The sequence below is a fragment of the Primulina huaijiensis genome, chromosome 2 (assembly GCF_012295235.1).
Source record: "Primulina huaijiensis isolate GDHJ02 chromosome 2, ASM1229523v2, whole genome shotgun sequence".
NCBI lineage: Eukaryota > Viridiplantae > Streptophyta > Magnoliopsida > Lamiales > Gesneriaceae > Primulina > Primulina huaijiensis.
This window is the reverse complement of record NC_133307.1, coordinates 22,175,122-22,196,053: the sequence shown is the minus strand read 5'-3', so window position 1 is coordinate 22,196,053 and position 20,932 is coordinate 22,175,122. Positions and strand designations below refer to the sequence as shown.

Sequence of the window (20,932 nt, the reverse complement as noted above, 5' to 3'; positions counted from 1 at the left end):
TGGCTTGCGAAGAAGCCTGAGAATCATTGGACCAGGTCACACTTTAGCACGGGTCCAAAATATGACATCTTGATAAACTATATGTGTGAAAGTTTCAATTATATATATGATATTACAAGCGAGAGAGATGCGGATAATTCAGATGTTCAATTCAATATGAAATATGTAGATGAATAGATTTGTGGTGAAAAAGTAGAAGACCAAAAAATTTAGCAGTGGGTTTGTCCGAAGATAAGGGATGTGTTGTCACAAAATTCGAAACTGGCTTCTGGATATTCCTCTATGATGTCACATGAAATGTATTTCCAAATAATGAATATGTCTGAGACATAAATACATCACTATTGCATGGCCAAGATGTACAACAGATGTTATGTTGTATCAATCTGCATTTGGAATTTGATTTGATGGAAATTTGATAGTATCAGTTGTCTTGAACCCGTCTTTTGATGATCACACCTGCAGCGTGAGGCGCTTAAAATGAGCGCCTCGGCGCCTGGCTTGTGCACAAAGGGTGCTGGGGCGCCCAAGTGCTTGGCCTGTGGACTGGAATTTTCCAGATCGCACATTGTGCACTGGGACATCGCTTTTAGGCTCCTCGCGCCTCCCCTCCTATTAATGAGTCACTCGACATATTGAAATTGCAATGTAGACATATTTTTTTATTCCCCTGATTTTTATTAATTATTAATAATAATAATAATTCTCAAAATACAAGACAAAAAGACACAAATAAGCATTTCAAATTTTTGGATCAATTAAACTTGTGGGTTGAACTAATACTACAAGTTGCATAAACATAGATGAAACAACAAGATGTGAATGTTTCTCCATATACGAGTTAAAACCAATATTTCTTCGTCTCTGTTCCGTGTGAGAATTGTAGGTAGCGCCTCTGAATTTGTTACTTGATTATGTACTTCTTTCCGACACTCATAAACACAAGGTTTGCCCACAACAAAAACAATGTTTGTCTTCCCCTATGTTTAGACCATAAAGTGAAACAAAATAAAAACTATTCGAAATAAAATGTGATTATTTTACTTCTCCGAATAAAAAAAAGATGGCTCTCCATATTAAGAAATAAAAAATTATATTATAACTTTTTAAAAAAAGAAGAGAAAATAGAAGAAAATCGACGTCAGCTTTCATAAAGTTTTAGTTAAAGGCAAAAACTTGTGTGAGACGGTCTCACGGGTCGTATTTTGTGAGACGGATATCTTATTTGGATCGTCCATGAAAAAATATTACTTTTTTTGCTAAGAGTATTACTTTTTATTGTGAATATCGGTAGGGTTGACTCATCTAACAAATAAAGATTCGTGAGACCGTCTCACAAGAAACAAACTCTTAGTTAAATTACTGCTCAAATTTATAGAAAATTCGGAATTTTTAAATAGCTTAGTTAGCAAAGCCGAAACCATAAATCACAATGGCAAGGAAAAAAACACTATCAATCAAAAATAAAACAAAATCGAACACGAAATAAAAACAAATATCCATAAGAATGGATTTTCTTTTTTTTTAAAAAAAAAAAAAAAACCTAACAACATTTTATGAATCCAAGACGAAGAAAATATGATTATACTACGAGAGGGGAAGCCTGAAATACCCGTTACAAATTAGTTGTGTGTAACAACAATGATTTCATTCTCAAAATGGAGTGAAATTTTCGATTGTGATGACATTGAACGAGAAAAAATTCGCCTCTACTCGAAATTGAAATAGAAATTTGGGCATCTGAATTGTGATTCTAATTTGATCAATGATTTCATTCTCAAAATGGAGTGAAATTTCCAATTGTGATGACATTGAACGAGAAAAAATTCGCCTCTACTCGAAATTGAAATAGAAATTTGGGCATCTGAATTGTGATTCTAATTTGATTTGAGATTATACACCTTACAAAAGGATTTTGATTTAAAAAATCTTATAATATTTCTAATAAATCTCAAAATATTGGGGGTTTTTCGAATAAGTTTTATCCAGGGATTGATTTGCAATTACTGAACCTTCACAGATTTTAGCTATTTGAGCTTAATATTCAGCAAGGATCTTCCATATTCATAAATTAAAGAGAAGCAGCTCGGTGTACACACATACCTGTAAAATCTGATCAAATAATTGGAAGCAGAATTGAAGATCTACATCAAATCTACGATCATCCCAAGAATGGATCTAAACCCTGTTAGTTTTTGTCATCTGGTTTACTTTCCAAAACGAATACCATGAACACGTGCTGCGTTTCTGACTACTAATTTGTGTGTTACAGATGATTTAGTGACCAAGTCTATTGTATTTTGTGATCTGGTAATAAAATCGACTACATTTGTTGTATTAGGACTTGGGGGATCTGATTTCTTTTGATTGGGCTGGTTTTATGAAAAAAATTGTGGGTTTTTAGGGTTCTTGTTTAAAAGTTTTTAAATTCGATGAAATGCTAATGGTTGGCCTGAAGGCTTGCAGTTACAGCCTTGTTGGTTGCTGCTGATATGGCTCGAGCTTGTTTGATTTGTTTTGGGATAACATTCGAAGTTGAGATTTATGCTGGGGGCAAATGATGTAGTGAACGGATGGAATATCTTGATTCTTGATTTAATGATTTGATTTGGTGATCCTCTGTTTGATTTATCTCATCTGCTTTACCTGTTAATTATTCCCGTAATTGATGTTTTTCTAAGTAAATTCTTGATTAGATAGAATTCTGTCCGATGGATAGGTTATACAAGTGCATACGGCTATCTGACAAAAGTGTTCTATAAGATGGTATTTGAAGCCACAAGTTCATGCGTTGCTATGAAAGCCACAAGTTCATGCGTTGCTATGAAATTGTGGTCTATCTAAAAAACACATTTTCATTTTTTAAAATGGCATTCTATCAAAATGTATTCCATTTTTGTTGTTGATTTCTTGGGTCATCCAGGCCCTCAATATCCCTTCTCAGTTCTAACCAATCGAGTTAAACAAAACTAACCATGTACTGACGCTAATTGGATTTCTTTCATGTTAATGTCTTTGACAATACATCCATAGACTACTTTGTGTTGGATTCTAGTATTTAGAAGCAAATGGTCGAATGTTGATCCATTTTGTATGAGAAAAGTTTAATGCTCAAATGTTGATCCATTTTGTATGAGAAAAGCGTAATGCTCGAATGTTGATCCATTTTGTATGAGAAAAACAGTACATTTATGTTGTACCTGTGTGATGGAACCTTCTCCAGTGCATTTCTTCTAGTATAAGAAGAGTTAAATATTAGTCTTTGCCTGGTATACATTTGATTCTAGAGATTGAATTTGTCTTATCGTAGTTATTTTGAATACCTAAAGTAATATAGATAAGGTATTTACATTGACAAAAACGATACAACTTCTTTCTGATATGCACAATAAGTTTAATAAACAGTGATGGAGTGCTCACCTCTTTTTTTTGGTGCCCAGCCGTCAGGGGAGAATTATGCTCATCCAAAGATATGCTTCTTCCATGTGCTTTTCAAGGTTAAATATAGTTTCCTTTTGTTTTTTTTGGTATTTATGATTTTAATTTTATTTATTGATTTCCTAATGATTAAAAAATTCTCTGTTTTGACAGGCAGCTGCTTTGGCATTTTATATTCTTTCTGCTCTGTTTTTTGATAGTTTTGTCATCATTTTTGTGGCGACTGTACTTTTATCTGCTCTTGATTTCTGGGTAGTCAAGAACGTTAGTGGACGCATCTTGGTGGGTCTTAGGTGGTGGAATGAAATAAATGACGATGGTGAAAGTGTGTGGAAATTTGAATGTCTCGACCAAGAGGTGAGACATCTTAAATGTGGCGTTGCGTTTGATCTTTGTATCATTATTTTAGAAGTTGTATTACAGTGGATAATAAATGTTGTACACCCATATATCCTCTTTTTTTCAGTCACTTGCTCGGATGAACAAGAAGGATTCATGGCTGTTCTGGTGGACCTTGTACCTCACAGTAAGCAAATAACTTAAATTAAAGAATTTTGATTCAAATATCACGCGGTCGCTGGAACGTTGTGAAGCATAAAGAATAAGCAAAAGTATTCTCTCAACACTTTGTATAATCATTCACTTTCTTCAACAACTAAGGAATTTAACCTTATTTGCCATCATGGTGGACTTCAAGATTGCTTTTATTTGTTACTTGCTATTTGGTCTCAATCATTTGTCATATGGACGGCATTTTGAGAAGCCCTTTCCGTTTGGAATCTTGAAATCCACCTAAAGCATTGCCTTTTCTTTGTAGGCGGTCGCATGGATATTCTTTGCTATATTCTCTATCATTAGGTTTCAAGCTGATTATCTTCTTGTTGTTGGTGTATGTTTGACACTGAGCATTGCCAATATTGTTGGATTTACCAAATGCCGTAAAGGTATGTGGACTCACTGACACACATATCATGTTTTGGTTCTTGTTTTACAATGCAAATATCGTGTTTTGCTTCTTGTTTTACTTTGTCTTTTGCATAATGCATGGTATGGATCTCAAAAGTAACTTAACTGTAACGTACTTGATTTGGGGGAGCAGAAATTCCATTACCTCACTTTAGATAATAACTACGATATTCTAAACCAATTTTGGATTTGAACTCTTTTGAAAGTTGTTTCTGGAGATGACCTTTTGTTTTAAATGCCTCACACTAGCTAGTTTGAAAAGTACTTCATCTATCAGTATTAAATGATGGTTCGTGGTGTTCTATTCGAATTCCAAATTTGTGGGTAGGAATATGCTTGTGACTCATGGTACTGCTGCAACATCAGTTCTGTACCATTATACAGAGAGAACATGAAAAAAGTCGTTGGATGCACATAAATGACTCACTTGGTTTTACAAGGGATCTCTCATTTTGAAACTTACTTTCACGGTGCTTCTTGTTTACATGAAGTTGCTACTCGTGCAAGTCTTGTTGTTAGTTTGCATTAGTTTGGGGCTAGTTACTATGTCGTACCGACGGAAAGGTTTTACTTATGAGTCTTCATTCATATCCGGACGCAATGAGGAACGTAAATTTCATCGAGATAGCTCGGAATTTGAAGGCAAATTTTGTTTTTAGTTTTTCGTTTGATTGATCTCATTGAGAAATAATACCGGTCTTTCATCTCCCAGATGCTAAGAAGCAGCTTCAAGCATTCGCTACGCAGACCATTGCGTCTCGATTCTCATCGACCATTCAATCAGCATTTAGTGTCGTTTGAATGGTGTTTGGAAGAATTAGTGGTCTATGACCTACACAATTTTCGTACTTCATGTTATAGTGACAACATATATCACCACCAAGTGGAAGAGGATCTTGTATTGTTTCCATTTGAGACCCTGTTTCCATTTGAGACCTTGTTAGGAATCTAATTGTTTGATATATCTTGTTGCTTTTACCTCATGTTGCCTCATGCTGATGAATTTTTGTATTTGTAAGAATGTTGATGTATGGAGTCTCTATGTACTTCAAAATGTAACTATTACCAGGCTTATTGGGCAAAGGATAAGCGGTTTTGGTCTCCTTTTCATCGTTTTTATGAATGAGATTTTGGGAAATTTTTAGGAATAACATAAATATTTGATCTTGTAATTTAAAGGAGACAGAAGATAGTGCAGCAGTATTTAAAAAAAAAATAAAATAGAGCAGCAGTTCCATCATCTGACTTTTTGGTTGACGTTGTTTTGTTAACAACTCAGTCTTCTCACACGTGGGATTAGTTTTACTTGTACGAATGGGCAACGATCATAAACGAAATAAGTTGATCTATGACCGCCAAGTTCTCAAAAACAATATCATTCATTAAGTTTTGATCATAATCCAATATTGAAATCAAATCCACCAATGACATATTAATGGCATGAGCGCAAGGTAAAAACATGAACACGGTGTCAAATCATCTTCCCAATAAAGCAACTCGATCCTTCTGTACTGCTTGCGACAAATTAATGTCAAAGAGCTCACAACGAATTGGCATTTCCATCTCATAAAACGGGTTCTTCAGAACGTAATCGGTATATAGCTCGTAAATACATTTCAAGAGACCCTCCATATGTTGGACACCAGGTTCGCTGACCACAAAGAATTTGGTACCTGAAAGAAAAGAAGTGATTAGCATATTTTCATTGATGAATAAGTTGGTTTTGACAACCAGAAACGATGAAGAAACAGGTTTTGAATTAAGAAAGCTTTCAGGGCTTAGCTACAACATTCCCAAAATTTATTATCAATCAGAATGAAAGTTACCATTACAAGAATAAAATTAATAGAGAATCAAGTCAATGTAACTGATAATGTCTTCAATCTTCCGTTCAGCTTCTGTTCATAGTCGACCGTTCACAAAGAGGATAACAAGGAATATGGAGCTCTTTTGTGCAGGGATCATATGCGACTACCCGTGCTCAATCATTTGTTCAATGCAGGACTTGCTATTGATGCTTAGTCTGGAGCTTCATTCTAACGGGCCATTTAACTATGTTTACTTTAGATGAATCAGGGCGCGCTGATGAGTCATCATCATTCAGGAAAATTCAAATCAGACTGAACAATTCAGAGTTATCTTTGCATTTACTTGACCAAGCAATCTCCAACTACACTTGACACAAGTCTTTAAAAGAGCATACAAAATAAGTATAAAACAGATGCAAAAAAAGTGATATATATTAAATCATACTAATATAAACTATTGGAAACCACTTTCTCAATACTTCTACTAGTTCGACAATAATTCCAAAATCTCGTCAGGGTGTGCAAAAAGAAAACCGATAATTTTCTTTCACCATTACGAAGTAAGAACCACCGAAATGGAGAGTCAAAAGTATACAACCATTAACGACGATAGAATCCCATGTATATGGATTAGCGCAAATTCTACAAGGATGAGAGCACTATTTTAATTACAGCAATTTATCTAGTACAATATTATTGATTAATGAAATTTGGTGTTAACTAGGAACTCGAGTCATTAGGAGTGTAGAATTTCTAACTGGTGGGTATAAAAGTGAAAAGGGAACTCCTTTACATGACTCCAAAGTTGATAGGGATGCATGGCAAGTTGTTCTTTCCTTTTGGAAGTCCCATCGACGTTGAATCAAGAGCTTGCTCGTACGGCACCGGATGTGTTTTTCTTCATCTACCAATTCCTAAAATTAGAATTTTGTATCACGCTAGAGTGTTTCTAACTCAAGTGTTGCTAAGGCTATAGGTTGTTGCATGGATTACATGCACAAAAAAACAGAAGTAGATCTTAGTTTATTGCTCTTCAACCTTTGTTTCATTCATGTAATATGTAACATTATAATATTAGAATGTCTAAGTATAGCTTAAACTGTTTTATTCTTTATCTTTATGTTTCTTCTTTTTAAAAATATATATTCCAGAACTTGGACATTGGACATAATTTTATGAATTTGAGCCAACGATGCTAAGCAAGTACTGCTACAATCACTTCCACTGATTCCACATTCTTCAAATTGATGGATAATTTTCACCTTTGGCAACCTAGACTTATACATCAATAATGTTTTCTTATAATTGTTTGAGATTGAGCTTTTTACTCTCTATCTATCAGGTGTAACTAATACTATAAATCTGCCACAATCTACAACGTACACAAGGAAAAACAGATCCCAGAAAACAACAGAAACAACAAAACAAGATACTGATCATCCTTATGAAAGATAAAGCAGGCCAGGGAAAAAAAACAGAGAGAGAGAGAGAGAGAGAGATTGTTTTCACACCAGAGAGAGATTGAAAGCAATGAAGATCAAAAGTATCAGCTTGAAGAAGCTCAATTCCCGAGCACCCAGAAACAGGGGACAGCTGTTGAGATATGGCATGCATTGAATGCCACAAGCTTGCTAGTCTCAAACTATCGTTTGTATCCATTCTTCCAGCTGACCCGTAATCCTTGAAGACATAAAGATGCAACTTTTAATTCATCTCTTATATAACTGACAATGCTTGACTAATAGAATAAGGGCGTGTGCGTGTATGTGCTAACCTTGTAGAAAATAAGACCGCCTGATTTGTTGATAATATAGAGGCTGAAAATCGCAGCCATTGACTATGAGGTACTATAATCGAGACTTAATTTCGGAATCTTCAGTGGAAACTCCACAGGGATTGATGTTATGCTGAACAAAAATGAAAATGTGATTGTAAGTGCCAACAACTGCTACGGGCTTTGCATCAATTTGCTACGGTTTTCATCAAGTTCAGAAAGCTACTAGGCAGATCACCACCATCACATCCATAAAACCTTCGTCAAAAATTCACCAAAAAATTCCAGGGTGCGGATCAAGTACTGGCTGTTTCCCGATAAATGAAGAAAAAATATTGTGAAAACTTAGGCGGCCTATTTCCAATAACAATATTCCAGCTAATGAATATACAGAAGCAAACCCAGATCCCAATAATCAATTTAAATCCAACAGATTTGCCACAATCGGAATCACTAAACGACAAAGGCTCGTACCTTAAATCACCAACTCGAAAACATACAAACACAAAGATGTAAGGAGAAAGTTACCTTTGGACTCCGAATTCAGAAAATTTTGGGATGATCTTGGAAGCTGCAAATTTTGGGATGATTTTGGAAGGTTTAAGCCGTGTTTGGCATTTGCTTTTGTGGCAGTAGGTAAATTTGTAGATTAGAAAAAAAAAATACGATTATTTAAAATATTACTATTTCGTAATATTAAATATTTCTCTAACATTATTTTTGAAGAAACAAAATGAGTACCCATAGTCTTGTGGATTTTAATTAAATTAAGCAAAAATTAACTTATAATCTAAATAAAAAAAATACACAAAACTCATTTTTTAAAGTAAAAAATCAATAAACATTTTTGTTATGATTATGTGACAAATTATGATATCTGTAATAATTATCTGTCTAAGAATTTTGACAAAAACTTGTGTGAGACGGTCTCACGAGTCGTATTTTGTGAGACGGATCTCTTATTTGAATCATCTATGAAAAAGTATTACTTTTTATGCTAAGAGTGTTATTTTTTATTGTAATATCGATAGAATTGATCCGTATTCGTAAAACTGTCTTACAAGAGACCTGCTCAAGAACTATAGAAGAGGCCTGCCAAATATTTTTCCCCTCTCTCCTGAAAACTCCATCAAAATGTGAAAACACCCAACTATCCCTCAATAAAAAACACAATTTTTTAAAAAAAGTTTTGTTGGGAAAAATAGAAAAATATTCAAATAAATCGAATAAAAACAAAAAAGATATAAAAATATGTTTATTTTACATAAATATTTACGAGGAAAAAATCGTAGTCTCTAGTTTTTTTTTTAAAAAAATTAGTCTTTAATTGTTTGAAAAGCAAGAACGAAAATACTGTTTAAAAACGAAGATTGTTGACAAAATGAAAAATTTTCAGATTGTTTTACATTTGTATGTCATTTCTCTAAGATTGTTGACAAAATGAATAATTTTCAGAATGAGCAATGAATGACATTTAACGAGACGAGGACCGGAGCCAAACTTTGATGATTGCAATGGTGTCCAAATGGTAGCCATGCACGCTACCAAACTTCCCCGATAAAATTCCCATTGAAGAAGAAGGGATAGCTTGATCGAGGTAAGAAATGGCGGTACAGGAGGAGAACTCTCGACCCACGGTGGAGATCAACGGCCTCAGCTTCACTTACCCAGGAATCTATGGCCATCCTCAGCCGGGTTCCACCCCTTTGATAGATGAATTTTCCCTCACTCTCCACTCCGGAGAGCGTTGTCTTCTTGTTGGTTCCAATGGCGCGGGTATTTTGTATTTTCATTGAGGATTTTCAGATCTTTCTTTTAGTTCGGATAATTCAGTAAAAATCGATTCTTGATTGTTTGGTTATCATTAGGATAAGCAATCACAGTGAACTAGCCTTAGTTTCTTGATACGGTTCAAGAGTTGGAAATGAACCAATTGGCGAATGGGCAATTGAGCAGCAGCGCCTGTTAGCATGCAAAGCATATGATAGTCATATGTCGTGTATGAAACTAATAGCCTAACGGTTGATATGCTGCCTGGGTTAAATGTAATCTTTGCTACATTGATGAAAACCAGAAAATGCATAATTGAGTATGAAACAAGTTGCCAAACTGTTGATATGCTGTGTGGGTTAAATGTAATGTTAGCCACATTGATGAAACAAGAAAAGGCATAATTGAGTCGTCGTCAAGGAAACTCATATCCTCTCCTCGTCCCTTATTCGGTTATTCCTCCTCTCATGTTCTCTTCCTTCTGAATTGACTAGTTTCTTATTATAGTCAGACATACACCGGAATAATGAATTCTAGATACTATGACTTGGTTCATGTAGATGTAGTTGTCAGTGAAGATAGTATAAAAATGTAGCTGAGAGAAGAAATTGATCTTGATTATTCTTATTATTTTTCAAAATGTGAACACTTTACATTTATATACTTTTATCCTTTTCCTATCTGTATGTATATCCACAAAACTGTCTGAAAGGGTCCATATTTTGTTTTTTTGTAAAGTACAATTGTGTCATGGCCGAAAGTGCTATTGTCACAGAAAGGAATACAATTCTAATAGGTAAAACCATGCAAAGAAACTTGGGGGTTTAGGGCACATGGAAAAGGAACTATCGTAGTGTAACCTCAGTTAAGTTTCACTGCCCCAAAAATGGTCAATAATTTGAAACAAAGAAACTTGGGGGTTTAGGGCATCATTGAAAAGGAGCTATCATTGGGTAACCTCAGTTCCCATGTGCTAAAACCCCAAGTTTCCTTAGCACATGATAGATTTCCTCTGGGAATTATAGGATGATGCACAAGTCTAATCCCTCTCTCTGGATCTCACTGCTCTTCTATATTTTACATCCTAACAAACTACTGATTGTACTAATCGAATTACAATAAAATGTCAAAAGGTAATACAATCAAGTTTTAATTAATTATAAACTGATTTATGTGTACTCATTATAATACAGTGTCAATTCTCCTCTCTTTTTATTTCTTTTTTATACAAAATTTTTATTGTTCTAACTGTTGGTTTATAATTATTGAATCGTGAAATGCATAGTTCTTTTTAGGATCCAATGGCTGTCAGCCAACACTGAAACAATTCTGGTGTAGCATATTTGCAATAATACTGTAAATGCTTATGTGATTTAGGGTTTTCAGGGAAAAGAAATTTTTTATGGAGACTTTTTATGTTTACTCCTTTTTCTTTCAGGTGTCTGTTGCATTTTTTGTATAATCTTGCAAACAATTGATTTTTCTTGTACGGAATTTAAGCAGGGAAAACAACTTTACTGAAAATAATTGGTGGGAAGCATATGGTGGAACAAGAGATGGTAAAGGTTTTGGGAAGATCCGCATTTCATGACACAGCATTGACGGCTTCAGGAGACCTCTCTTATCTTGGTGGAGAGGTTGGTTTTAAATTTTATTTTTACCTTCCCTATTGTGTCAGTGGTTAACACAAGTCAAGGTGATCTGTATTACAGCTGCTTATAGAAATTCAATTTTTGGGTAGTAAATGCTGTGAGAATTAAGCAAGAGCAGAGTAGTAAAACACAGTGAAGGATGGGCTAGTCTCACTCTCATGGAAACTTACTTTCGATGTCTCAGTTTAGAGTGTCTTTTTGCTTATTATTTGTGTCTTTTTTAGTTTAATAGAAATCGAGCCATCGCAAGTTATGTATTGGCTATTAGTGAGTGGTTTTTTCTGGTTTAATTGCAGTTCTTCCATATCATTCCACGAGTAAGGATAATTATTTTTTAGTCCATATTTTCTTATGAAATCACTTCTCAATGCTGACGGTGGCTTAATTTGAAGGAATAGACTGTTCCAAATATGAAGTGAATAATGTGTTCTTTGATTATAATGTTTATTGTTTTATGGTATGGATGTGACTCTGAAATGATTTGATTTTAAAGATATATTTTGTATTTAGTGGAGACGAGAAGTTGCTTTTGCTGGTTTTGAGGTTCCAATTCAGATGGAAATTTCTGCAGAGAAAATGATATTTGGGGTTGCAGGAATCCATCCCCAAAGACGAGAAGAATTGATCAAGGTATAAGAGTTTTCTTTATTTTTTGGTTTTGCTCCCTTTTACTCATAATGATGACCTTAAATCTCGACATTAATTTTTCCATCCATGGTCATGTTAGTTGTCACTGTTCCATAAATGCTTCTCGCTACAGTTGTTTAGAACTCACTTTCTTGAAAGATAGCTAAGGCATCACAGAAGGCTTTAAGTTGTTCTTTTTCGTTGACTTAATATTCACTGAATCAAGCCTTTTCTCCTGAAAACGTGGACCATGTAAATATATCGGGGTTTTATATTAATTACAACATGTCAATCTTGACTCCGACCATTAGCACTATATATCTATGTGAAATAACATTAGAGACTTTAAGGTTGCATTCTGATTGATGGATTTGAAGTTAGGTATTTCAATTTCCATAATAACAAATCCATTGGTTTGATTGAGCAAATCTACTTGGCAATGAATTGCAAATCTCAAATAGTTATTTTTTTGAGTTATTGTGGTGTATTTCAAATTCACACCTATATGGAGTCATTTCAAATCCTGCATTTCAATCCAAACGCAAGCTAAAGTAATATGAAATAGTAGGGCAACTAGGAACGTTAATTGGATACGCACTTTTGTAACCATCCTGCACATTCTTCTGCAATGTCTTTGGCAATCGTATGGATTATTTTTTGTACAGTCACAAGTGAACTGGTTGGTTCTTTTGGTGTAGGTGTTGGGTATTGATTTGTCGTGGAGAATGCATAAAGTGTCTGATGGTCAAAGAAGAAGGGTTCAAATATGTATGGGCCTTCTAAAGCCATTCAAGGTGAATACTTATTGTTTTTCTTTTTGGGGAAGAAATACCCGGTTTCCAAACTTTTCTCAGTCTATTTACCTCTACTTCAAGCCAGTTTGGTTATGCTTCTTGTGGTTAGGTACTATTGCTCGATGAAATAACGGTTGACTTAGATGTGCTTGCACGGTCTGACCTTCTAAGATTTCTAAAGAAAGAATGTGAAGAACGGGGTGCCACAATAATTTATGCAACTCATATTTTTGATGGTCTTGAGGGCTGGCCATCACATATTGTAAGTTTCATTTTAGCTCCTCAATGTTGACTGCATTATAAGTGGTATACGTCACGTGTTGGATATCGTCTTGAATTTTCATCAGGCTTACGTGGCTCGTGGGAAGTTGCGGCTAGTGACACCAATGAATAAAATCAAAGATATTAGCAAGTTGTCACTGATGGTTAGTTGCTCTCCTTTAAAAATAAAGCACTTCGACTCGAGTTTTTGTGACCATTCAATTAGGTGAAGGGTGGAGCAGGTTCTAATTCATAATGATTAATGGGTACTTGTGTGCTTGCGGTAAGAAAATAAGTCGAGTTGAATTTTCTTTATGTCAATTTGTACTATCTCGCAAACAATTATGGGATCTATTTTTTATTTAATCTTCAAAAACCGTGTGGCACTTAAAGCATTCATATTACACGTCCTATGTTTAGTTGGCTGTTTCTCCTGTGTAGTGGTTTGAAGTGAAGTTTTATTTTGAGAAATAAGCATTTCAGAGCTGAAAATGACGCAATCATGAATCTTGTGCCTTCTGTTGATTTTCTTCATAACGTCTACAGAAGTGGAAAATATCAGATGAATCATGAAAGCGAGTTCTGAACCCGTCTTAAGATAATGACTTTTGTCCATTGAGAAACCTTTTAGTTGCTACCTCGAGTCTATGAATTTGCAGAGAACTGTGGAGAGTTGGCTGAGAAAAGAGAGAGATGATGAGCGGCAGCGAAGAAAAGAGAGAAAAGCTAATGGTACTCCAGAATGTGATGAAAAAGTCGAAGGCAGTCGTGTAGCTGGTGATCCAGCTCGCACTGCTGTCCGCATGCTAAATAACGGGTGGGCTGCTGGGAGGCTGAATTCAACTGTAGCCGGTGAAGAAAGCTTCTCCTTCAGCTCTAACAGGGTCCTCAGATAAGAAAACAGAAGTTTTCACACCTCTGTACCTGGCTGCAAACTATCATCCTCCCACTATATGGCCGATTTTCCTGGCTTTTTTTTCATCTTGTCCCAATAAAAATGCTTATAAATTGAATTACTATAGTAATTCCTTATGTTTTAATATTTCATTTTTTTGTGAGCTATATTTCATTTCTTGTCGTCCAGTGGACAACATTATATAATCCATTCCTCATAGATTAGAGTTTGCATTGACATAAAATACTATATGATCCTTATTGTCCGAAGTTTGAAAATTTATGCAGTAAAATTATGTTATTCGTTTTAATATTTCGTTTTTTGTGATCTACATTTCATTTCTTGTCGTCCAGCGGACAACATTGTATAATCCATTCCTCATGGATTACAGTTTGCATTGACATAAAATACCATATGATCCTTATTGCCCGAAGTTTGAAAATTTTATGCAGTAAAATCATGTTATTCTTGGGAATTCGAAGCCGTTGTTCATCCAATGGGTCGCATTTTGCATTGAATTTCTCGTTATTTTTTATTTCGTTGAATTCACTAATCACTTTATTTTAGGATATAAATTTACAAAAAAGATTTCCTCAATTAATTTGAAGAAAATACCGTATATTTTTCATCTTTGAATTGTAAGAAGTTTTATGTTTAATCGGACAGAAACGACCCAATACACTCAATTTAAAAGGATAAAAATGCAAAGTTAGCCTCCCACATAGATCTTAGGAGGAAAAAAGTCTGAAGATTCGGCGAAAACATTTACTTGGGAGTGACAGATATAATATGCACAAACCATCTTAAAAACTTGGCCTACTCTCATCTTAAATTGCTTTCAGGCCGACCTTTGATCTAAAATTTTGATTTCTAATTCAATCAGCTCCTTTAATGACATAGCCTGCGGACTAATCTGACTGATAATATTTTTGTTCAAATTTAAAAAAACATTTTGTGCAATCACTAAATACTTCCCGAGGTGACACGGACAGCCTGCACATACCATGCATTAATTTCAATAACCAAATGATATATTATATGTATAATTAGTTACTGGAAAATAACTGCATAATAGTTTAAACAACAAAAGTGAAATCTTAACCTACACAACAGACATGCGCATCGGTTCAAAATAAGAAATGATCAAACACGAGAATAATTTCAACAGAAACCAGAGAATACAAAAATATCTTGACGAGTATTAAGATACCAAAGAGCCCATAATTCATCCAACATCTCTTCTTAAGCCTGTCACAAAAATACAAATTAAGAAAGTACGAGAGAATGATTAGAATCTGCAATTACGACAAGAACAATTAAAACAGTAAAATCAGCTCAGGGGCAAAATTAAGAATTGTACCTTGCTAGCGATGTTGTTGGAGAGCCAGTCGAGCCCCTCATAAAGGCCCTCGCCAGAGGTGGCACATGTGCTCTGGATATACCTGAACCAAATATGAAGAAAAATCTCAATTAGTTGGCATAGAGGGACGGACTATCAATATGTGTGTGCGCATACATTTTATTTCCCTAAGAATTTGAAACAATAATGCTGTTAAGTGCACCTAGGCCAGACAAATTTCACGCAAACGAGAGAGAGAGAGAGGGAGTACCAATGACGTTGACGGAGTGAGTGAAGTCCAAGCTTGTCAGTTATCTCAGCTGCGTTCATAGCATTTGGAAGATCTTGTTTGTTTGCAAAAACAAGTAGCACTGCATCTCTTAGCTCATCCTAAAGTAATCACATCATTGCCAAAATTATTAGATTAAGCATTTACAAATTTTCTGCCAAGAAAAAAGGCAAGGAGAATTGCATCCGCTTTCCCTCAACTTGAAAAACTGAAATCAACCATTTCTACAAGTCAAAATTTTCCCGGAAATCAAGTTTTTGTTCGAAAATTTAAATTATTTTGCCCCCACTCTATCTAAAGCTCTGGGTTCACCACTATTTCTGCGGAGGGTGACTGCGATAGCTTCACAGTCGACTAGATAATGCAATTCTGCCAGCAAGGCAGCCTACCATTGGGATACTACTGAATACAGGTGAAATTATTTAATGAAATAGTTCGATTACCTCATTCAGCATTCTATGCAGCTCATCCCTAGCCTCCACAACACGATCTCGATCATTACTATCGACCACAAAGATCAGCCCTTGCGTGTTCTGGAAATAATGCCTCCACAATGGCCGGATCTAGATCAATGGAAATTGAAATGCATAAAGAGAGGCAGCGTATGAATTATGATGGTCAAATGATTTAAGCTCAAGTGATCAATAAATAAAGAACGGGTGAATATATCCACAATTCACAATCCATGATTCCATGTACAAAATATCATCAAAATTTCCTGTGTCATATATAGCCAACCTTACAGGGGTATAGAGGTTTTGGGGGGTTGGGGGGGGAAGCTGACAAAAATGTTCTATAACACAACGTACCTTATCTTGGCCCCCAACATCCCAGACAGTGAAGCTTATGTTCTTGTATTCCACAGTCTCCACATTGAATCCTACAACAGAATGTCAATTTGACAATTAGAAAAGGTGATCACTTTATATTTAAATAATTCCAAGGAAGAAAACACAAACAAAGTAAAATTAACTTAAAAATGAACCCAATAAATTTGAAGCTAACATGATCAGTAAGTTCCATAATGTTAAACAGTCATATTGACTATTTATCATACCAATAGTTGGGATGGTTGTCACTATCTCTCCCAGCTTGAGTTTGTACAATATTGTGGTCTTACCGGCAGCATCAAGACCTACCATAAGAATCCGCATCTCCTTCTTGGCAAACAGTCGGCTGAAAAGCTTGGTGAATGACAACCCCATCTTTGCTGTCAGTTACACCAACAAAATAAAATTCAGGACTCAGTTTCCCGAGGAAGCACTGATAAGTGATAATAATGCCTGTGGTTTTCAAGTTGTTAATTTCAAAATAATAAGAATATAGACTCATAGAACACGATCGTGTTAAAGCAGTTTGGTAACATAAACAGAGCAAAAAACATACAAACTCAGTGGGTCTCAGAGTTGCAGAACGACTGCAATCCTTCTGGGAATTTACTCAGGCAAGCAATGAAACAAGCCATTGCTATATATATTTGCCTTCTTAATTCTCTCCTCCCAATCAAAACAATTTTGCAGAATTTGCAAAGTGTAATGTTCAAATAAAATTTTAAATCCATTGACGTACGTGTGTGTGTGTGTGTGTAATTGAGCATGATCTACAAAGCATTTCTTTGACTACGCTATAATCATTAGCGATTACGATTGACCATTGAAACAATCATAACCTTTTCCCAATATAAACAATATGGAGAAATCGCACCCATGGATCAAAAAGTTGTGAAAAAATCACACCAACGACAAATTCAATCCAAATAACAGGAAAAAAAAACCTCATTTATGTCGTAAATTCAACGATCCCTCACTTGCACATAAGAAACCATGAAAACCAGATCAAATCGATGTATTTCATGAAGCCTACACGGTTCGCAAACATTCAAAAAAAAACATACAGAGAGATCTAATTCAAAGCTCACATCTGCAATTTACTCGCTTACAATTAACATTAACATTCGCAAATCACGTAAAGAAAGATCAAAAGGAAAGGAATAGCTTACCTGATATAAATTTGGGGAAAAAGGAATGATTTGGGAACAAGAGGTTAAGATTGTGTTCAGAAGATGGAGACGGCTCTATTTTATTTCTTTACCTTTTGTTATAAATTTTACACGCGTCAAATTAATTAAATTTAATATTCAAACAAATATATTGTTATAAAATATCATACATTTTCTCCATGGAATTTCTATTTAACTTTTATTGAAAAGAAATTAACTAATGAGACGGTCTCACGAATCTTTATCTGTGAGACGGGTCAATCCTACCGATATTCACAATAAAAAGTAATATTCTTAGCATAAAAAGTAATATTTTTTCATGGATGACCCAAATAAGAGATCCGTCTCACAAAATATGACCCGTGAGATCGTTCCAGACAAGTTTTTGCCAAAATATATTTCTTTATAATTTTGGTAAACTTTGATGTCAAAATTTAATTTTTATCTCATATATTATCAATGATCGACATTACATCAATCATTATAGAATTTTACATTGACGTCACGTCAACCATACTTAAAATGTCAAATGGTAAATGATAATATATCACCATTGATTTATAATTTGGTCGATTTTTACTAGTGTAAGAAATGAACACCACATTATTTTTGTAAATTTACTTTTAAAAAAAGTACTCGTAAACGTGATCCGAACAAATGAATTCCAACATAAGTACAACATTTCTCTTAAATTATGACAAATTTAGGAGAATCCATTAAATTAATAATCTGATGTTGTCTTAATTTTCTTTTGCAACCCACAATTAATTAATTAATGAATAAACTAAGTCGTTGACTGAACAGAAGCGGCGACGTTTGATTCCAGGTCAAATTTGTGCATTGACTTTTCTTCTTCGAAGTGCTCGTCAGTGGTATGGAGAAGAGAGCAGCTCATTTCTCTGTTCTTTCCCCATAAGACTCCATACAGTCCCAACACAATCAATGCTGATCCCGCAACTCTGCGCATGCATGCATCCACCATACAGATTAATAATCAAAACCAATTAATTATTTTTTTTGATGATATAATTTGATGCAGTAATTAATGCGCATGCAAGAATTAATAAATTAAAATAGATCCCTTACGTGCCAGTGTATAGTTTTTCTTGAAGTAGAGCCCAGCTGAGTACAGCCACGATAACCAGAAGCAAAGGGCTGAAAACCGATACATACAGAGGCCCTTTCCTTTCTATGCACCATGTCATTAAACAATATGCCATCGCCGAACAAAAGATTCCCTGGAAACCGGCCAAATTCAATTCGCAATTTTATAGTATTTGTTTCATATATAATTGGTTGTGTTATTTAATTTAGTTGTGTTTGTCTTTTTGCGATTTTGATCATCAATTCGAATTTCAGTTTTAATATGTTATCTTTATTTTTCGAGTCCTTTTTTTTATGTGGCGTCATGGGTTTGATGTCACATAAAACACTTTCATATTTAAAAAAAAGATCGGAATCGGACTTTAATTTAAGTAAACATAAATTATATATAATATATATAAATACCGCATAGACAGTTGAAACAATCCTGATGGTGTGGTTGAGTGACCAATCTGATAAATCATGGTTGAAGCAGAACCCTATAATCACACACTGAAAGCTGGACATGAAACACATCAACGCGGAGCTTGAATATGGAGCCACGTACTGCTTGCTCAGTCTTGTCTGAATAAATATTTAAAAACAAATAATTAACAAGAAACAAAATAATTATTAGTAGACATGCATTAATGATGAATTGGGGGTATCAATTGATACAAAAAACGGATGCATGGATAATTACTTGGATGATCAACCACACAGCCCAAGAAACAGCGCTTGCAACGAGAAGCAAAGGGCCCGAGGAATTGACATGGTCGATGGAATTCTTGGTTCCCGTTTTCTCTGCGTATTTCCAATGAATGCCCGACTGCCCGATGTTCACTACTTGCCCATGGTAGAAAGACAGCAACAGCGCACCGCCCACGCATATTATGGTTCCCCACACTTTGGCTTGCCCCGCCTTGCTTTTAAGTACCAGTTTCTCCAATCTGTCGAATTTATTACATATATATTTTCAAGAATGTTTTGTTAATCTTATATTTAATTAGTTTAGTTACCCTAGAGGTACAGCCAGGAGGAAAGTGACCGCTGGATTTATGTTGCTCAAGGCGCATGCGATTGTTGGGGTAGAATATTTCAGCCCAACAAAATATGTGATCTGATTCACAGTAACCCTGCATTCACATAGGAGTGATTACTTAAGATATATAATATATTCATCTGCGAAAGTCGCGAATTGTGTAATTAACAACTTACCCAAAGATGGAACACAAGAATATTTGGAACAAGATAGATTTTGTCAATTTTGGCCTCGTTTTCCTGTTCATATATGTCTGACAAGTATGAGAAACTATACCGGGAAAAATATATGATTGTAACTTACATGATTTGGAAATTAATTTATTCTAATTTTGTGTATGNCTATTATTTGACATTAATGTATAATTCGAATTAAGAATGAATGAACATACCAGCTAGTTTTATGTGCATGACAAACAAGTGTAACGTAACCCTACCAACTTCATTAGTTTCATGACGTTTGGGTTTTATCTTCTCTAATTCTTTCCTCTAAAAATATAACAATTTTCTGAAAATAATATAGGATTAAGAGTAAAAACATAAGTATTGGGTTGAAAAATATCTTAATAATGACTAAATTACAAACGTAGAGAATTAGCAATACTATAAGAAAATTTATAGCATTATCTTTAGTTTGCGTATACTGCAAATAAATCAGATTAATTGCAATATATAGAACCATTTTTTCTCAAATAAAATTACTACTTGCAAATACCACAAGTTTCCCTCATGATTACTTTTCAAGAAGACAGTTTTGAGGTTGAATTGATAGGAATGCAAATAAAGTTTTATTCGTATATAAAACGGAAGTGAAAATTAAAAATATTGAGAAAATGTAGCTAGCATGCATGCGTAGCGTAACGTACGTATTCACATACCTCTCCATAAAAAAGGCGAAAGGGGCGAGAGAAATGGTAGCAAAGATTTGCCTGTAAGCAACATGGACGAAAGGGTTCATCCCAGAATCCATAGCAAGTTTTGATATAATGTTCATCCCCGCATACCCCAATTGCACTATAACCATGTTCAACAAAGGAAACAAATCTCCCTGCACCATTTTCTTCTTAATTTCTATATCTCAACAAACCCAAGAAATTAAGAAGAAAATGAGTTGAAATATAAGTAATATCTGGAGCTAGAAAGAGAGGTCATATATATACACACAATATAAAGAGAGAGGTGGGATTATATATATA

At 34.8% G+C, this 20,932-nt stretch overlaps 5 protein-coding genes across 8 annotated transcripts; 2 read left to right on the top strand and 3 right to left on the bottom strand.

Annotated features, from left to right (window-relative positions):
* The first annotated feature begins 2,027 nt into the window (after nucleotides 1-2,027).
* LOC140970181 (Golgi apparatus membrane protein-like protein ECHIDNA) lies at nucleotides 2,028-10,991 on the top strand. 2 transcript variants are annotated; one of them, XM_073431827.1, is made up of 7 exons: nucleotides 2,029-2,187; nucleotides 3,441-3,497; nucleotides 3,592-3,795; nucleotides 3,905-3,964; nucleotides 4,256-4,382; nucleotides 5,117-5,210; nucleotides 10,980-10,991. In XM_073431827.1, the coding sequence occupies exons 1-6, from the start codon at nucleotides 2,173-2,175 to the stop codon at nucleotides 5,203-5,205; spliced, it is 552 nt and encodes a 183-aa protein (XP_073287928.1). In that variant the 5' UTR covers nucleotides 2,029-2,172; the 3' UTR covers nucleotides 5,206-5,210; nucleotides 10,980-10,991. The 2 variants fall into 2 exon arrangements, with proteins under 2 accessions (XP_073287920.1, XP_073287928.1); XM_073431819.1 differs by lacking the exon at nucleotides 10,980-10,991 and having other exon boundaries at nucleotides 2,028-2,187; nucleotides 5,117-5,571.
* Nucleotides 5,735-8,637, bottom strand: LOC140970197 (uncharacterized). Of its 3 annotated transcripts, none has more exons than XM_073431834.1 (4): nucleotides 8,515-8,637; nucleotides 7,987-8,119; nucleotides 7,724-7,892; nucleotides 5,735-6,077 (listed from the first exon to the last, which is right to left on the bottom strand). In XM_073431834.1, exons 2-4 carry the CDS (start codon nucleotides 8,044-8,046, stop codon nucleotides 5,881-5,883), a joined length of 426 nt encoding a protein of 141 aa, XP_073287935.1. In that variant the 5' UTR covers nucleotides 8,047-8,119; nucleotides 8,515-8,637; the 3' UTR covers nucleotides 5,735-5,880. The 3 variants fall into 3 exon arrangements, with proteins under 3 accessions (XP_073287935.1, XP_073287949.1, XP_073287943.1); XM_073431848.1 differs by having other exon boundaries at nucleotides 7,987-8,244; nucleotides 8,515-8,626; XM_073431842.1 differs by having other exon boundaries at nucleotides 7,987-8,293; nucleotides 8,515-8,623.
* On the top strand, nucleotides 9,406-14,234 carry LOC140970173 (ABC transporter I family member 20-like). The gene is made up of 7 exons (XM_073431808.1): nucleotides 9,406-9,762; nucleotides 11,260-11,393; nucleotides 11,919-12,038; nucleotides 12,734-12,829; nucleotides 12,939-13,091; nucleotides 13,177-13,254; nucleotides 13,750-14,234. Exons 1-7 carry the CDS (start codon nucleotides 9,591-9,593, stop codon nucleotides 13,984-13,986), a joined length of 990 nt encoding a protein of 329 aa, XP_073287909.1. The 5' UTR covers nucleotides 9,406-9,590; the 3' UTR covers nucleotides 13,987-14,234.
* Nucleotides 14,235-14,994: 760 nt separating this feature from the next.
* Nucleotides 14,995-17,748, bottom strand: LOC140970164 (ADP-ribosylation factor). The gene is made up of 7 exons (XM_073431796.1): nucleotides 17,613-17,748; nucleotides 16,671-16,823; nucleotides 16,423-16,493; nucleotides 16,057-16,176; nucleotides 15,596-15,714; nucleotides 15,346-15,427; nucleotides 14,995-15,233 (listed from the first exon to the last, which is right to left on the bottom strand). The coding sequence occupies exons 2-7, from the start codon at nucleotides 16,816-16,818 to the stop codon at nucleotides 15,228-15,230; spliced, it is 546 nt and encodes a 181-aa protein (XP_073287897.1). The 5' UTR covers nucleotides 16,819-16,823; nucleotides 17,613-17,748; the 3' UTR covers nucleotides 14,995-15,227.
* A 463-nt stretch (nucleotides 17,749-18,211) lies between these two features.
* LOC140960009 (WAT1-related protein At1g09380) lies at nucleotides 18,212-20,879 on the bottom strand. Its single transcript, XM_073418112.1, has 7 exons — nucleotides 20,615-20,879; nucleotides 19,914-19,976; nucleotides 19,715-19,831; nucleotides 19,399-19,645; nucleotides 19,122-19,280; nucleotides 18,699-18,850; nucleotides 18,212-18,571 (listed from the first exon to the last, which is right to left on the bottom strand). The coding sequence occupies exons 1-7, from the start codon at nucleotides 20,791-20,793 to the stop codon at nucleotides 18,397-18,399; spliced, it is 1,092 nt and encodes a 363-aa protein (XP_073274213.1). The 5' UTR covers nucleotides 20,794-20,879; the 3' UTR covers nucleotides 18,212-18,396.
* Nucleotides 20,880-20,932: the final 53 nt, after the last annotated feature.

Bases quoted from the DNA above. Each gene is read 5' to 3' on its own strand.
- LOC140970181 (XM_073431827.1), top strand. The intron at 3,796-3,904 runs GTGAGACATCTT...TCTTTTTTTCAG, and splicing joins TTGAATGTCTCGACCAAGAG to TCACTTGCTCGGATGAACAA. The intron at 4,383-5,116 runs GTATGTGGACTC...TTCATCTCCCAG, and splicing joins ATTTACCAAATGCCGTAAAG to ATGCTAAGAAGCAGCTTCAA.
- LOC140970197 (XM_073431834.1), bottom strand. From the start codon at position 8,046: ATGGCTGCGATTTTCAGCCTCTATATTATCAACAAATCAGGCGGTCTT. The intron at 7,893-7,986 runs GTTAGCACATAC...TATGTCTTCAAG, and splicing joins GCGGTCTTATTTTCTACAAG to GATTACGGGTCAGCTGGAAG. The intron at 6,078-7,723 runs GTGTGAAAACAA...CTTTTCTTTCAG, and splicing joins TTGCTTTCAATCTCTCTCTG to GTACCAAATTCTTTGTGGTC.
- LOC140970173 (XM_073431808.1), top strand. From the start codon at position 9,591: ATGGCGGTACAGGAGGAGAACTCTCGACCCACGGTGGAGATCAACGGC. The intron at 9,763-11,259 runs GTATTTTGTATT...GAATTTAAGCAG, and splicing joins TGTTGGTTCCAATGGCGCGG to GGAAAACAACTTTACTGAAA. The intron at 13,255-13,749 runs GTTAGTTGCTCT...ATGAATTTGCAG, and splicing joins TTAGCAAGTTGTCACTGATG to AGAACTGTGGAGAGTTGGCT.
- LOC140970164 (XM_073431796.1), bottom strand. From the start codon at position 16,818: ATGGGGTTGTCATTCACCAAGCTTTTCAGCCGACTGTTTGCCAAGAAG. The intron at 15,715-16,056 runs GTAATCGAACTA...TGATTACTTTAG, and splicing joins TGCATAGAATGCTGAATGAG to GATGAGCTAAGAGATGCAGT. The intron at 15,428-15,595 runs GTACTCCCTCTC...TATTTGGTTCAG, and splicing joins TCACTCCGTCAACGTCATTG to GTATATCCAGAGCACATGTG.
- LOC140960009 (XM_073418112.1), bottom strand. From the start codon at position 20,793: ATGGTGCAGGGAGATTTGTTTCCTTTGTTGAACATGGTTATAGTGCAA. The intron at 19,977-20,614 runs GTATGTGAATAC...ATATATGAACAG, and splicing joins TTCGCCTTTTTTATGGAGAG to GAAAACGAGGCCAAAATTGA. The intron at 19,832-19,913 runs GTAAGTTGTTAA...ATGTGAATGCAG, and splicing joins TTCTTGTGTTCCATCTTTGG to GGTTACTGTGAATCAGATCA.